Source organism: Hemitrygon akajei, chromosome 5, assembly GCF_048418815.1.
Source record: "Hemitrygon akajei chromosome 5, sHemAka1.3, whole genome shotgun sequence".
In the NCBI taxonomy this organism is placed as follows: Eukaryota; Metazoa; Chordata; class Chondrichthyes; order Myliobatiformes; family Dasyatidae; genus Hemitrygon; species Hemitrygon akajei.
The window spans coordinates 113,917,701-113,932,822 of NC_133128.1; the positions used below are offsets into that span (position 1 = coordinate 113,917,701).

Below are 15,122 nucleotides of genomic sequence, written 5' to 3' on the forward strand. Positions count from 1 at the left end.
AAACACATTAAATATAAGTACATAAGATAGCTTATATACATAGATTGATTGTATTTCTATAAAGTGACACTAGACAGGACACTCTGTACGTAAAGTGACTGACAGAAAATGATAAAATAGTGTGAAATCTGTTGTTTGCAGCAGCAGTACAGCCCAAAGACATAAAATAACAGAAATACAAGAATAAAAAGCATAAAAAGAATCAGATTTATTATCACTGACATTTGTCATGAAATTTGTTGTTTTGTGCAGCACTAGCCAGTCTTCACAGACCATTCAGAAACCAGTAACCATGGAAGGGGAATATTTAAAATTTGTTAGGTATGGATAAATACTCCAGAACTGAGAGGGGCTGAGAAACATTGGGAATGGTAATTGAAAAACATTAACAAGATACTGGAAATGGCTCTGAAATTGGAAATATTAGAACTGGATAAAGACCAAGAGACAGAGAGAAGAGAGAGGGAGAGAGAGGGAGAGAGAGGGGAGAGAGAGAAGGGACAGAGAGAGGGGAGAGAGAGAGGGGAGAGAAGGGAGAGAGAGAGGGGAGAGAGAGAGGGTGAGAGAGAGGGACTGAGAGGGGAGAGAGAGGGGAGAGAGAGGGAGTGAAAGGGGGAGAGAGAGGGGGAGAGAGAGAAGGGAGTGAGAAGGGGAGAGAGAGGGGGAGAGGGAGAGGGGAGGGAGAGGGAGAGAGAGGGAGAGAGGGAGAGAGAGGGGAGAGAGTGGGGAGAGAGAGGGGGGAGAAGGGGAGAGAGGGGGAGAGTGGAGAGAGAAAGGAGAGAGAGGGGAGAAAGTGGAGAGAGAGAGGGGAGAGAGAAATAGAGGGGGGAGAGAGAAAGGGCAAGGGGGAGAGAGAGAAGGGAGAAAGAGGGGAGAGAGAGTGAGAGAGAGGGGGAGGGGGAGAGAGAGAGAGGAAGAGCGGAGGGGAGGGGGAGGAGAGAGGGGGTGAGAGAGTGAGAAAGAGAGAGAGGGAGATGATTAAAAACAGATTCTGTATTGAAATAGGATTGGAAATATTGTCCTAGATGTTAGGTAGAGATAAATATTTCAAAACTCCACACTAAGAAGGGACTGAGAAACAATGGGGTCAAAAATTGAAAAATATATATTGGAAGTGACTCTGGAATTGGGAATATTGGAACTGCACAATAGGCAGTGATGATTAAAAACAGATTCTCCAATGAAATAGGATTGGAAATATTGTCCCAGGTGTAAGGTAGGGATAAAGAAAGGACATAATTAAGTCATTAAGAAAGGACTGAAAAACATTGGGAATGATCATTGAAAAAAATGTAAAGATTTTGGAATTAACTCTGGAACTGGGAATATTGGAACTGTATATTAGAGAGAGACTGGGAAAAACAGATTCTGCACTGAGAAGCGATTGGAAATATTATCCCAGAGTGAGAGATTTGCGAAAGGACTGGGAGAGTAGGCAAGTTATAACATTGAAAGAATTGGAAATATTGTCCCAGAGTGAGAGATTTGCAAAGGGAACAGAAAGAGACTGGGAGAGTAGGCAAGTTATACATTGAAAGGAAGAGTTAGGAAAATTCAGGGATTTTTAGGAATTCAAAAACTATTGCCTTGCTAATGGCACTTTGCATTCTGCCCTAGAGATTGCAGACCCCCACGGAACAAGCATTCTTCAATTTTACAGATAACAATTGCAATTTTTTAAAAATCATTATACATGCAAACATACATATATAACAGTTATTGCTTGTGTATGAACTATCTATATCTGCACTGTAATACACACATGCATATATATTAAATACATTCCCTGAAGTCCAGTAATAAACATAATTTATGCCTGTAACATATACCAATACCATTAAACAAAAGCATTAAATCCTCCTCAGTCACAATGTTGTTCACAGAAACTATTGCAGATTTTATGACCCCTTTGACAACATCCAGCAATTGCCACAAATCTGTACGCCAGCTCATTTAACCCAATTCCGCGCTACTTGGACTGTATTTCCAAAGATCTTCGGAAGCCCGGAATAAATCCAATTTCACTTCTTACCTCAGGTTTCTCCCTGTTTTCTCTGGACAGCGGGTTTTCAATCGAGGGACTGCACACTCGAGTCTCCATTCCCCCCCCCCCCTACTCTCCAGACGCACATCCAGCAGCCCACCCCCACCTCTAGGCTTTCACACTTGTAGACAATGAAAGATAATTACACACCGAAGTGACAAACACCAAGAAGTGTTGGCAGGCGATCTGAAGGAAATATATTTGGTAACGCTTGGCTTACCTCCCTGGCAGTCTTTGAGCAGGAATGTCTCTCGAAAATAGAGTTCAAATATAACAGTGGGCGGGTGGAGGGGAGGGGGAAATCAGAAAGAGAAAAGAGAGGGGGGAGCAGGTGGGAGGAAGAGGAGGAGGGGAGGAGAGAGAGGAAAAGGAGGAGGAAGGGGAAGGAGGGAGAGGAAGGAGGAAGAGGAGGAGGAAGGGAAAAGAGGGAGAGGAAGGATGGAGGGGAAGAATGGAGAGCAGGAAAGTGGGGAAGGAAGAGGGAGAGAAGGATAGGGAGAGGTGAGAAGGAGAGAAAAGGGAGAAGGTGGGGCAGTTGGGAGGGAGAGGGAGCAGGAGGCAAAGTAGGGAGTGGAGAGATGGAAGAGAGGGGTAAAGGAAAAGTGAGAGAATAAAGAGAAGGATGAAGAGGAGGGAGAGGGAGGGGAAAGCGAGGGGGGAGATGCAGATACAGGGAGCGTAACGGGGAGATGGTGGGAGAGAGGAGAAGGGAGAGAGAATGCAAGAAAGAGAAGAATATGCTAAATAAGAAATAGATCTCATTTATCAGCGAGAGCAGCAGAGATAGGTAGCAAAGGTGCAGGCTGCAAGGGGGAAGAGATAAAAACAAATCAGAGACAGACAGACAAAGACAGAGAGAGAAAGAGAAGGGGAGGAGGGGAAGAGAGAGGAGAGAGAGGGAGGGAGGAGAGGAGGAGAGAGAGAGAGAGGGTAATGGGGAAAGAGAGATAAAGTGAGAGACAGAAAGAGTGAGAGTGAGACAGTGAGGAACAGAGACAGGGACAGAAGAGAGAGAGAGACAGAGAGTAAAAAGAGATAGAGAGAGATAGAGAGAAGGGGGAGAGAGAGAGAGACGAAGGGATGAAGGGACAGAGGGCCATACACACAGACAGAGACAGAGACAGTGATGGAAAGAGAGAGGAGAGAGAGAGAATGAATGAATGAATCAGTGGGAACAGAGAAGGAGTGAGAGGGTGCAGCAGAGTACGAGAGGCAGAGGAAGCAGCGACAGGAGAGAATTAGACTGTGAGAGCGTGAGGGGCCTGTAACATTCTCAGTCTGTGCCTTAGAAGCTCCTAACCACCATTTGTTTTCTCTTGCCTCGTCAAACATCAGAAAAGGAGAGTTGCCATGACAGCCTCTCCACATGTTGCTGACGGATAGTGGACGTTCCTGTTGATCAATGCAAGGATTTTCTCTCTGTCATGCCTACATTAAAAAAAACCCAACTGACACTCCCCTTGTGTGCAGAGGCCCCGGCATTTAAGCCTTCCTTGCAGGGATGGGACAGGAGTGGAACCTTTGGGCAGATACACTCAGTAGCCACTTTATTAGGAACCTATTAGAGTAGCCACTGAGTGCGTGCTCGTGGTCTTCTGCTGCTGCAGCCCAACCACTTCAAAGTTCACTGCGTTTGTGTTCAGAGACACGCTACTGCACACCACTGTTGTAACACGTGGTTATCTGAGTGACTGTTGCCTTCCTGCCAGCTTGAAGCAATCTGGCTATTCTCCTCTGACCCATCTCATTAATGAGGTATTTTCGACAACAGCTCACTATTTTTTTTTGCACTCTAGAGACTATTGTGCATGAAAATCCAAGGAGATTGCAGTTTCTGAGATACTGAAAGGTCTAAGTAAATGTTATTATCAAAGCACATATATGTCACCATATACAACTCTGAGACATATTCTTATGGGCATACTCAATAAATCTATAGAACAATAACTATAATAGAATCAATGACAGACTGCCCACCTAGAGTGTTCAGCCAGAGTACAGAAGACAGCGAAGGAAGGAAGAAAGAAAGAAAGAAAGAGGGAGGGAGGGAGGGGGGAAGAGGGGGAGAGGGGGAGAGGGAGAGGGAGAGGGAGAGGGAGAGGGAGAGGGAGAGGGAGAGGGAGAGGGAGAGGGAGAGGGAGAGGGAGAGGGAGAGGGGGAGGGGGAGGGGGAGGGGGAGGGGGAGGGGGAGGGGGAGGGGGAGGGGGAGGGGGAGGGGGAGGGGGAGAGGGAGGGGGAGAGGGAGAGGGAGAGGGAGAGGGAGAGGGAGAGGGAGAGGGAGAGAGAGAGAGAGAGAGAGAGAGAGAGGGAGAGAGAGAGAGAGAGAGAGAGAGAGAGAGAGAGAGAGAGAGAGAGAGAGAGAGAGAGAGAGAGAGAGAAGCAATGAATATCAACAACATGAACTGAAGAGTCCCTGAAAGTCATTCCATTGGTTGTGGGATCAGTTCAATGATAGGGCAGGTAAATAAATAATACTGAGAATTTTAGTTGTAGAGTCCTTGAAGATGAGTCCATAGCTTGTGGAATCAGTTCAGAGTTGGGATGAGTGAAGTTATCCATACTAGTTCAAGAGCCTGATAGTTGAGGGGTAGTAATGTTCCCGAACCTGGTGGTGAGAGTTCCGGGACTCTTGTACCTTCTTCCTGATGTTATCAGTGAGAAGAGAGCATGACCTGGGTGTGGGGGTCCCTGATAATGGATGCTGATTTCTTGTAACAGCATTTTGTGTAGATATGCTCAATGGTGGGGAGGGTTTTACCCGTGTTGGATTTTTGTAGGATTTTCCATTCAAGAGTATTGGTGTTTCCATACCAGGCTGTGATGCAGCCAGTCAATATACTCTCCACTTCACACCTATAGAAGTTTGTCAAAGTTTTAGATGACGTGCTAAATTTCTGCAATATCTTAAGGAAGCACAGGTTCTGCTCTGCTTTCTTCATAACTGCACTTACGTGCTGGGCCCAGGACAGGTCCTCCGAAATAATAACACCTGGGAATTTAAAGTAGTTGACCCTCTCCACCTCTGATCCTCCAATGAGGACTGGCTCATGGACCTCTGGTTTCCTTCTCTTGCAGTCTATAATCAGCTCCTTGGTGTTGCTGACATTGAGTGAGAGGTTGTTGTTGTGACACTACTCAGCCAGATTTTCAATCTCTTTCCTATATGCTGATCCATCACCAGCTTTGATTTGGCCTATGACAGTGGTGTCATCAGCAAACTTGAATGTGGCATTGGAGCTGTGCTTAGCTTTAAGTGTAAAGCGAGTAGAGTAGGGAGCTAAGTACACAGCCTTGTGGTGAATCTGTGCTGATAGAGATTGTGGAGGCAATGTTGTTGCCAATCCGAACTGACTGGAGTCTGTAAGTGAGGAAATCCAGGATCACAAAGAGGTGATGAGGCCAAAGTCTTGAAGCTTATTGATTAATTCTGAGGGAATGATGGTATTGAATGCTGAGCTGTGGCTGATAAAGAGAATCCTGATGTATGCATCCTTGCTGTCCAGATGTTTAAGGGTTGAGTGAAGTGCCAGAGAAATGGCATCTGCTGTGGACCTGTTGTGCCAGTAGGCAAATTGTAGCAGATCCAAGTCACTTTTCAGGCAGGAGTTGATATATTTCATCATCAACCACTCAAAACACCACTCATCACTGTGGATGTAAACACCCTGTCTGGCACCAACAATCACTCCACAATTAAAGTCATGTAGATCCCCTTTCTTCCCCATTCTGATGTTCGGTCTGAACAACAGATGAATCACATGACTATGTCTGCATGCTTTTATGCACTGAGTTGCTGCCACATGATTAGATGATTAAATATGTGCATTAACAAGATGGTTGTTAGGTGCACTCAATAAAGTTGCCACTGAGGCTACGTCCACACTAGACCAGATAATTTTGAAGATGCTGGTTTCGCGTAAAGACAATAGGGACCCACACTATGCATTTTAAAAAATATTTCTATCCACACTGAAATGGAGATTTTGGCGAATCTCCTCCTCCTGCGCATGTGCAGGACACATCTACTGAAAACAAGCGACGTGTTTGGTATTGAATCTCACGTTGAGCGTTTGTGTAGTTACAGACTAGGAAAACGTAAAACGACAGACAGCTGTTGGCTTTCGCGCAGGAGAAATTAAAAGTTAAAAAAAAAACAAATACTGGAGCGTACAGAGGCAACCGACAGGGAGTTCACGGACAGATTGATCCGGCTGACGACAAACATTGAAAAACTGACTAACTCTGTTGCATTAATAAAGCACCTTGTTAAATGTATAAAACATGTCTGCATCAGTGTTATCTTGTATTTCCATACAATGTTACATTAGACTGTTACACATCTATTGTCAGAGAAGTACTTGCATAAATAGGTAAACCACCTTCATACGAGCAAGGACAGAAAACAGGGCAAAGTGAGTATACTTATTTATTCAGTAAGTTATGGGTCGAAGTATTTGGTGAGTACATTTCTAACTCTTCTGGTGTCAGTTTCGTTGCCGTCTGTTCTGAAATTGTTAGGTTGTGTTCAAGAAAACAATGAAGTAGCGCGCTGCCGTCTGACAGCGTTTTCAGATTTCCCCGGTTACCCCGTCCACACTGATCCGGCCAATCCGGCATTTTCAAAAATACACACTTTGGAGAGCGTTTCTGAAAAGCTCCGGTTTCGGGGGACGAAAACGCCGTTTTAGTGTGTACGAAGGGTAAAAACGAAGAGAAAAAGTTTCAGTTACGGATTTACCCGGTGTAATGTGGACGTAGCCTGAGTGTTGACTGATTGCGTGTACATAAAGAGACACTAGGTGATGTGCATGTAGTAACAGTGGGATGGGTTAATGGGTGGAGATGTTGTTCAGCTTGGGGGAAGTAGCTGTGTTTGAGTCTGGTGGTCCTGATGTGGATGCTGCATAGCCTTTTCCCTGATAGGAGAGGAACACACAGTCCACGAGCCGTATGGGTGTGAGCCTTCCTGATATTCTGGCACTTTTCTGTATATATCTCCTGGCATTGGTGCCAGTGATGCATGGGGGGGGGGGGGGTTTAACCATCCGTTGTAGAGGCTTCCTGTTTGTCACAGTGCAGTTTCCGTACCACGCAGGAACGCAGCATGTTAGGATGCTCTCTACTGCGCATCTGTGGAAGGTGATAAGAATTAGTGTGCTTCAGAAAGTAGAGGTGTCAGTGACCTTTGTTGGCAGTTGAGGATGTGTTCTGGGACCTTGAGAGTCCAACACCCTGTTGCACAGTGGGGTGCTTAGACAATCAAGAGCTGGCTTGACTGGCACCTCACCTACAACTCTACATACTAACTCCCTCCAGCAATGGTACACAGTGGCTGCAGTGTGCGCCATCTACAAGTGCACCACAGGCTACTCTCACACACCTTCCGCCAAGAAGGATGAGGTGCAGGAGAACACCACCGTCTGCAGTTACGGCATTCCTCATTTCAAAGTAAGAATTTATTATCAAAGTACATATACATAAGTCAAAATAAATGACCTTAAGGTCTCATCACTAGGACAGCAAGCTGTTTTATTGTATTGTTTTCTGTTTACTGTTCAACTTCTGCTATGCACTTTGAATTATATTTTATTAACTTACTTGTGCTAATTTTTTTTTAATGTGCCATGTGTGATATATCTATTGTGGGTGCATTGTGATCTGGAGGAACGGGTTGTTTCATTTGTATATATGTAGTCAGATGACAATAAAATTTAACTTGCAGGCTTTTACAGGAAAATAAAGAAATAGAATATATAACAAAACAGCACCACAATGTTGTGCCAATCTTTTAACCTCAGAATCAGAATCAGGTTTAATAGATAGATAGATAGATACTTTATTCATCCCCATGGGGAAATTCAACTTTTTTCCAATGTCCCATACACTTGTTGTAACAAAACTAATTACATACAATACTTAACTCAGTAAAAAAAAATATGATATGCATCTAAATCACTATCTCAAAAAGCATTAATAATAGCTTTTAAAAAGTTCTTAAGTCCTGGCGGTAGAATTGTAAAGCCTAATGGCATTGGGGAGTATTGACCTCTTCATCCTGTCTGAGGAGCATTGCATCGATAGTAACCTGTCGCTGAAACTGCTTCTCTGTCTCTGGATGGTGCTATGTAGAGGATGTTCAGAGTTATCCATAATTGACCGTAGCCTACTCAGCGCCCTTCGCTCAGCTACCGATGTTAAACTCTCCAGTACTTTGCCCACGACAGAGCCCGCCTTCCTTACCAGCTTATTAAGACGTGAGGCGTCCCTCTTCTTAATGCTTCCTCCCCAACACGCCACCACAAAGAAGAGGGCGCTCTCCACAACTGACCTATAGAACATCTTCAGCATCTCACTACAGACATTGAATGACGCCAACCTTCTTAGGAAGTACAGTCGACTCTGTGCCTTCCTGCATAAGGCATCTGTGTTGGCAGTCCAGTCTAGCTTCTCGTCTAACTGTACTCCCAGATACTTGTAGGTCTTAACCTGCTCCACACATTCTCCATTAATGATCACTGGCTCCATATGAGGCCTAGATCTCCTAAAGTCCACCACCATCTCCTTGGTCTTGGTGATATTGAGACGCAGGTAGTTTGAGTTGCACCATATCACAAAGTCCTGTATCAGATTCCTATACTCCTCCTCCTGGCATATCACTGGCATATGTTGTTTCCTCCTCTAAGATCAAGCTAACCTTTCCCTTGTATATAACCCTCATCCATGTGCCCTTCTAAGAGACTCTTAAATGCCCCTTGTGTACCTGCCTCTACTACCACCCCTGGCAGGGCGTTCCACACACCCACCACTCTGTGTGTAAACAACTTAACTCTGATATGCCCTTATACTTTCCTCCAATACCTTAAGATTATCCCCCTTTGTGTTAGCTGTTTACTCTGTCATCTTATCATCTTGTACACCTCTGTCAGGTCACCTCTCATCCTCCTTCACTCCAAACAGAAAAGCCCTAGCTCACTCAACGTGTACTCATAAGACATGTCTTCTAGTCCAGACAGCATCCTGGTACATCTCCTCTGAACCCTCTCTAAAGCTTCCACATCCTTCTTATAGCGCGGCGACCACAATATTCTAAGTGTGGTCAAACCATTACCTCATGGCTCTTGAACTCAATCACACATCTAGTGAATGTCAACACACCTCATGCACCTTCAGAACAATCTTATCATCCATGGGCATGACCCCAAGATCCCTCTGTTCCTCCGCACTAAGTAACCTGACATTAACTTGTACTCTGCCTTCAAATTCAACCTTCCAAAATGAATCACTTCACACTCTTCTGAGTTAAACTTCATCTGCAACTTGGAAGCTGTGCATCCAATCAATGTCCCATTGCACCCTACCAACAACCCTCCACTCTATCCACTAACCTTTGTGTCATCTGCAAACTTACTAACAATAGAATTAATGAATACCTACACATAAACAAAGAATGAGAAACTACCGATGTACAAGAGAAGAGAAATTGTGTAAATGATTTTAAAAATAAATAAATAAACTGAGAATGTGGAAACATTTTACGGTTCGCTCATCATGACTGGATCTAAATCCTGGATCTCCGCCCCCCCATGGCACTATGGGAGCTCCTTCACTAAGAGCACTGCAGCAGTTCAGGAACTGCTCACCATCACCATCTCAAGGCAATTAGAATCAGAATCAGGTTTATTATCACTGACGTACGTATGTTGTGAAATTTGTTGTTTTGTGGCAGCACAGTAGAGTGCAAAAAGAGACCACAAATAGAGAGGTAGTGTTCATGGCTTTGGGCCACTGTCTGCTCAGAAATCTGACGGCAGAGAAGAAGCTGCTGCTCCTAAAATACCGAGTGCGCGTCTTCAGGCTCTTGTACCTCCTGTCCGATGGTAGCAATGAGAAGAGGGCATGTCCTGGGTGATGAGGATTTTTCAGGATGGATGCCGCCTTTTTGAGGCTGTGATGCTGAGGAAGCCCGTGCCCGTGGTGGAGCTGCAACCCTCTGCAGTTTTTTGTGTTCCTGTGCAGGGGTCCCTCCATACCAGATGGTGAATGCAACCAGTCAGAATACTCTTCAAGGCACATCCATAGAAATTTGCTGGAGGCTTTGGTGACATACCAAATCTCCTCAGACTCCTAATGAAGTATAGCCGCTGGTGTGCCTTCTTCATGATTGCATCAATATGTTGGGACCAGGATAGATCTTCAGTTAGGACTGGCCTTGCTAACAACTCCCAGAACACAAAAGACTGATAGGCAGCTGAGTTTTGCAGAGGTTTCAGTTGGATATATGGACAGGATAGGAATGGAGGGTTATGGGCTGAGTACGGGCCAGTGGGACTAGGTGAGTGTAAGTGTCGGCATAGACTAGAAGGGCCGAGATGGCCTGTTTCTGTGCTGTAATTGTTGTATGGTTATATGGATGCACTGGTTGGACACCAGGGCCATGAAAGCTCACCAGCACCTCTATGTCCACAGGGGGCTGAAGAAATACAGCATGGCTTCTTCAACCTTCACCAATTCTAACCAATGCACCATAAACAGCATCCTATGCAGATGCATCACAGCTTGGTATGGGCAACCACTCTGCACGTGACTGCAAGAAACTGCAGAGAGTTGTGGACACAGCTCTGCCCATCACAGGAACTAACCTCCCCTCCATGGACTCTGCACTTCTCGCTGCTTCAGGTACACAGCCAGCAGAATCAAAGACCTCACCTATCCTAAAAATTCCCTCTTCTCCCCTCTCTCATCAGACAGAAGATACAAAAGCCTGAAAGCACGTACCAGCAGGCTCAAGGAGAGCTATAGTTCTCCTTATTGAATGATACAATAAGATGGACTCTTGGTTCCATAATCAACCTCGGTATGACCTTGCACCTTACTGACACCTGAACTGCACTTTCTCTGTAACACTTAAAGATTAGCTTTATTTGTCACCGGTGCATGGAAACACATGGTGAAATGTGTCATTTACGTCAGTGACCAACGCAGCCTGCAGGTGCTGCCATGCCAGGTAACGTAGCATGCCCACAATTTACTAATCTGTACGTCTTTTAGAATGTGAGAGGGAATCAGAGCACCTGGAGGAAACCTACATGGGCACGGGGAAAACATACAAACTCCTTGCAGACAGCAGTGAATTGAACCAGGGTTGCTGACAGGTAAAGCATTACGCTAACCACTACACTCGTTTGAACTTGTTCTACCTCGAGGCACGGTGTAATCAGTGTTTGTGATAGTATAGCAGTTAGCGCAACCCTATTACAATTGGAGGTCAGAGTTTAATTCCAGCATCATCCGTAAGGAGTCCGTACGTCCTTCCCGTGGAATGCATGGATTTTCCCCGGCACTCTGGTTTCCTCTCACACTCCAAAGATGTACCAGGTAGGATAATTGTCCTGTGATTAGGTTGGAGTTAAATTGGGGTTGTTAGGGGGTTGTGGGGAGGCACAGCTCGAAGGGCCAGAAGGGCCTACTCCATATTTTATTGCTAAATAAATTAATAACGATTTGATCTAATCCGAATGAACAGTATGTAAGTCAAACTTTTCAATGTATTGTTGGTTTAGACTCCTTAATTATTTTCTTTGCAGCTTTACAATTAATTACATGCTAATATTTTGCATGACTACTTGTATCAATATAACTTTTTAGTATATTTCCTAGTGGCCACAGTATGTATATGCAATTGTTCAGTGCGGCCCCTAGTGGTTCCTTTTGTATGATTCTAGAAGCTTCTCTTTGCATTGTATTATTTGAATAGGGATCAGCTGATTGGCTGACTGACATTGACGAATTTGAATGGGCTGTTTATCAATGGGGTATTAAAAGAGCTGACCACCTGGCTCAGCCGTCTTCTTTGCTTCTTCTCTGCCCTCTGCTACTAGCCTCTGCTCCTGGCATAGTCTGTTTTCAATTTTTTTTGTTCTATTAGCATTTAATAAAACAATTGTGAATTGTGCCTCTTTCCTGAGTTCCACAAGAACATCAGAATCCAGAAGTACCTCTGTATCTGTTACAGTAATAAACCAACATTAATTCCAGCTATTGCAGCCAAGTCGTCCAAATGACCTGTGGTCCCTGAAGGTGCCAGCTCTGCCCAACCTTCCATCGCTGAGCCCTTAAGGATGGACCCACCTACCTCACCAACACCCGTCTGGATGATCTTCAGACCAGTCTCCGCTTCCAAGATGGTTTTGTCTGCAACTGCAGGAGAAGACAGGAGAAGAGGTGTGAACCGCAGGGGACACACACACATGGGAACTGGTAATTGCGTGCACATGTGGCACTGTGGGCAACCACACGGTGCCACAAACCCTCACACCAGGATCACCGGCTGAACCCTGCTACTGTCCCCTTTCATAGAAGAACATAATAAATAGAAGCAGGAATTGGGCATTTCACCCTCCCCCCCATCCCTGATCCTGCTCCACCTCTCAATACTGTTATACCCTCTGTAGACTCTGTCTACACTTCTCGCTGCCTCAGTAAAGCAGTCACCATGATTGAAGTCTCCAGATATTCTCTCTTCTCCCCCTCCCATTGGTCAGAAGGTACAAAAGCCTGAAAGCAGATACCACCAGGCTCAAGGACAGCTTGGACCCCACTGCTATCAAACTCTGAAATGGAAGATAAGATGGATCCTTGGCTATACAATCTACCTTGTTATAATCTTTTACTTTATCATTTACCAGCACTTTACTTTTTCTGCCTAACAATTCAGTAAGTGTGTGGATGAAACATGTTGCAGAGAGTGTAAACACAAAGGAATCTGCAGATGCTGGAAGTCCAGAGCAACACATACAGAATTCCGGAGGAACTCAGCAGGTCCGGCAGCGTCTATGGAAGTGAATAAACAGTCAATGTTTCGGGCTGAGAATCTTCTCTGTTCTGAAGCCTGAATGTGAAGGATCCCCTTCGGGACCTCCAGCTGTTCACAACACTCCCCCCCCGACGAATTCCGATAGGCACGATCAGAGCGTGTGGATTACAGGGGCTTGTGGTGTGAAGAGGATGGGGAGAGGGGGTGTCATTGGATTCTTAGACCAAGAGTTGTATTTTGAGTGGCATGGTAGTATAGCAGTTAGCATAACACTATTACAGTGCCAATTCCCAACACTGTAAGGAGTTTGTACATTCTCCACGTGACCGCAGGAGTTTCCGCTGGGTGCTCCGATTTCCTCCCACATTCTAAAGATGTGTGGGTTCGTAGGTTAATGGGCCACATGGTTATAATTGGCCACAATTAGCCGATTGGTCCGGAAGAGCCTATTACCGTGCTATATCTCTAAATAAAATTCTTCAAAAATTTAAAAAATGATTTATGAGGACGTTGCCAGGATGAGAGAGCCTGAGTTACAGGGGGAGGTTGGCCAGTCTGAAATTTTATTCCTTGGAATGTCAGTGAATGAGAGGTGACCCTATAGAAGTGTTTATAAATATGAGAGCACAGATAAGGTGGATGGTCCTTTTTCCAGTGTGGAGAAGTTCAAAACAAGAGTGACAGAGGTTTACGGTGAGGAGGGACAGATTTAAAGGGGACCTCAGAGGCAGCTTCTTCACACATAAGGTGGTGGGTATATGGAACGAGCTGGCTAGAGCAGGACTCTGATGTGGGAGTGTCTCAGCCCCTTTACCCGAGCCTGGCAATTTTTAATTAATCCTCTGCACTCTCTGAAGCAGGTGGAGCTGGAGTATGCTAACACTTGTGTTGACCCAGATTCAGCCTAAAGGTCACATCCATATTCATATTCACAGAATACAGAGTCCCTTTTCCAAGCTGCCCTGTCAAGCATTCACAGCCGCTCTTTAATGCAAGGCTGACAGTCGACGGCGTTGCTAACTGTGCCATAATTACCCACCATTCTTTATTAAGACTCCAAATGAATAGGATGGAAAGAGTCATCCTCAATGGACTAAGAGGCTCGTTTCAGTATGAAACTGTCTAAAGCTCTTGCGGAAGTTCGAATGCCCCCACCTCCCCCAATCTCCCTGAGATGTAGCTATATTGTTTTGTTGTAAGTAAATTGCATCTCCCTAGCTGTTGAAATACAAGTAGATGCTGTGTCTAGTGAGGCTGTCAGGAAGGATAGACAGATGAGAAAGCAAAATTGCAGTCAGTGGGATGCGATGAAGTGTGTCGTTAAACTAAATAGTAGGTTCAACTGTTCAAAATTTTTGAAAAATGAGGATAAAATAAAAGGGAAATAGAGTGCAGGAGAGGTTGCGAATGTTTCCAGAATAAATAAAAAGACAGAAAGTTTAGAAAGGGATAAGAATTTAACTTCTAATAACATAAGGGCAAAATTGAAAAGGGTGATGAATATAGGACTGAAGGTGTTATATTTCAATGCATGCTGCTTACGGAATAAGGTAGTGCAGTTCCAGATTGGCAGGTATGGTGTTGTGTGCATCACTGAGTCATGGCTGAAAGAAGATCACAGTCAGGAGATTAACATCCAAAGTTTACATTGTACTGAAAGAACATGCAGGTAGGCAAGGTTACTCTGTTGGTAAAAATTTAAATCAAATCCTCAGAAAAAGGTAATACGGGATTGTGAGATGTAGACTTCTTGTGGGGAGAGTTAAGAAGCTGCAAGGGTAAAAAGATCTTGTTGGGAATTATACACAGGCCTCCGAACAATAGCCAGGACGTGGGGTACAATTAGAATGGGAGATAGAAAGGGCATGTAAAAAGGGCAATGTCGGATTTCAATATGCAGGTAGATTGGGAAAATCAAGTTGGTGCTGAATCTCAAGAAAAGGACTTTGTAGAAAGCCTACGAGATGACTTTTCGAGCAGCTTGTGGTTAAGCCCATTAAGGAAAAGGCAATTCTGGATTGGGTGTTGTGTAATGGACCAGATTTGATTAGGGTGCTTAAGGTAAAGAAAGCTTTAGGAGGCAGTGATCATAATATGACAGAATTCACCCTGCAGTTCAAGAGGGAGATGATAAAATCAGATGTATCAATATTACAGTGGAGTGAAGGGAACTAGAGGCATGAGAGAGGAACTGGCCAAAGTTGATTGTAAGGGGACACTATAGGGGATGACAGCAGAACAGCAATGACTGGAGTTTCTGGGAGC

The 15,122-nt window shown here is 44.7% G+C and overlaps 1 protein-coding gene across 5 annotated transcripts in view; it reads right to left on the reverse strand.

The window, feature by feature from the left end:
* ptprna (protein tyrosine phosphatase receptor type Na) overlaps nucleotides 1–15,122 on the reverse strand; it is a 229,234-nt gene that overhangs the window by 120,212 nt on the left and 93,900 nt on the right. For all 5 annotated transcript variants that reach the window (XM_073046219.1, XM_073046221.1, XM_073046223.1 and 2 more), the window contains one exon: nucleotides 12,177–12,241. In XM_073046219.1, coding sequence (XP_072902320.1) covers nucleotides 12,177–12,241 — 65 coding nt within the window. The remainder of the gene's footprint in view (nucleotides 1–12,176; nucleotides 12,242–15,122) is intronic.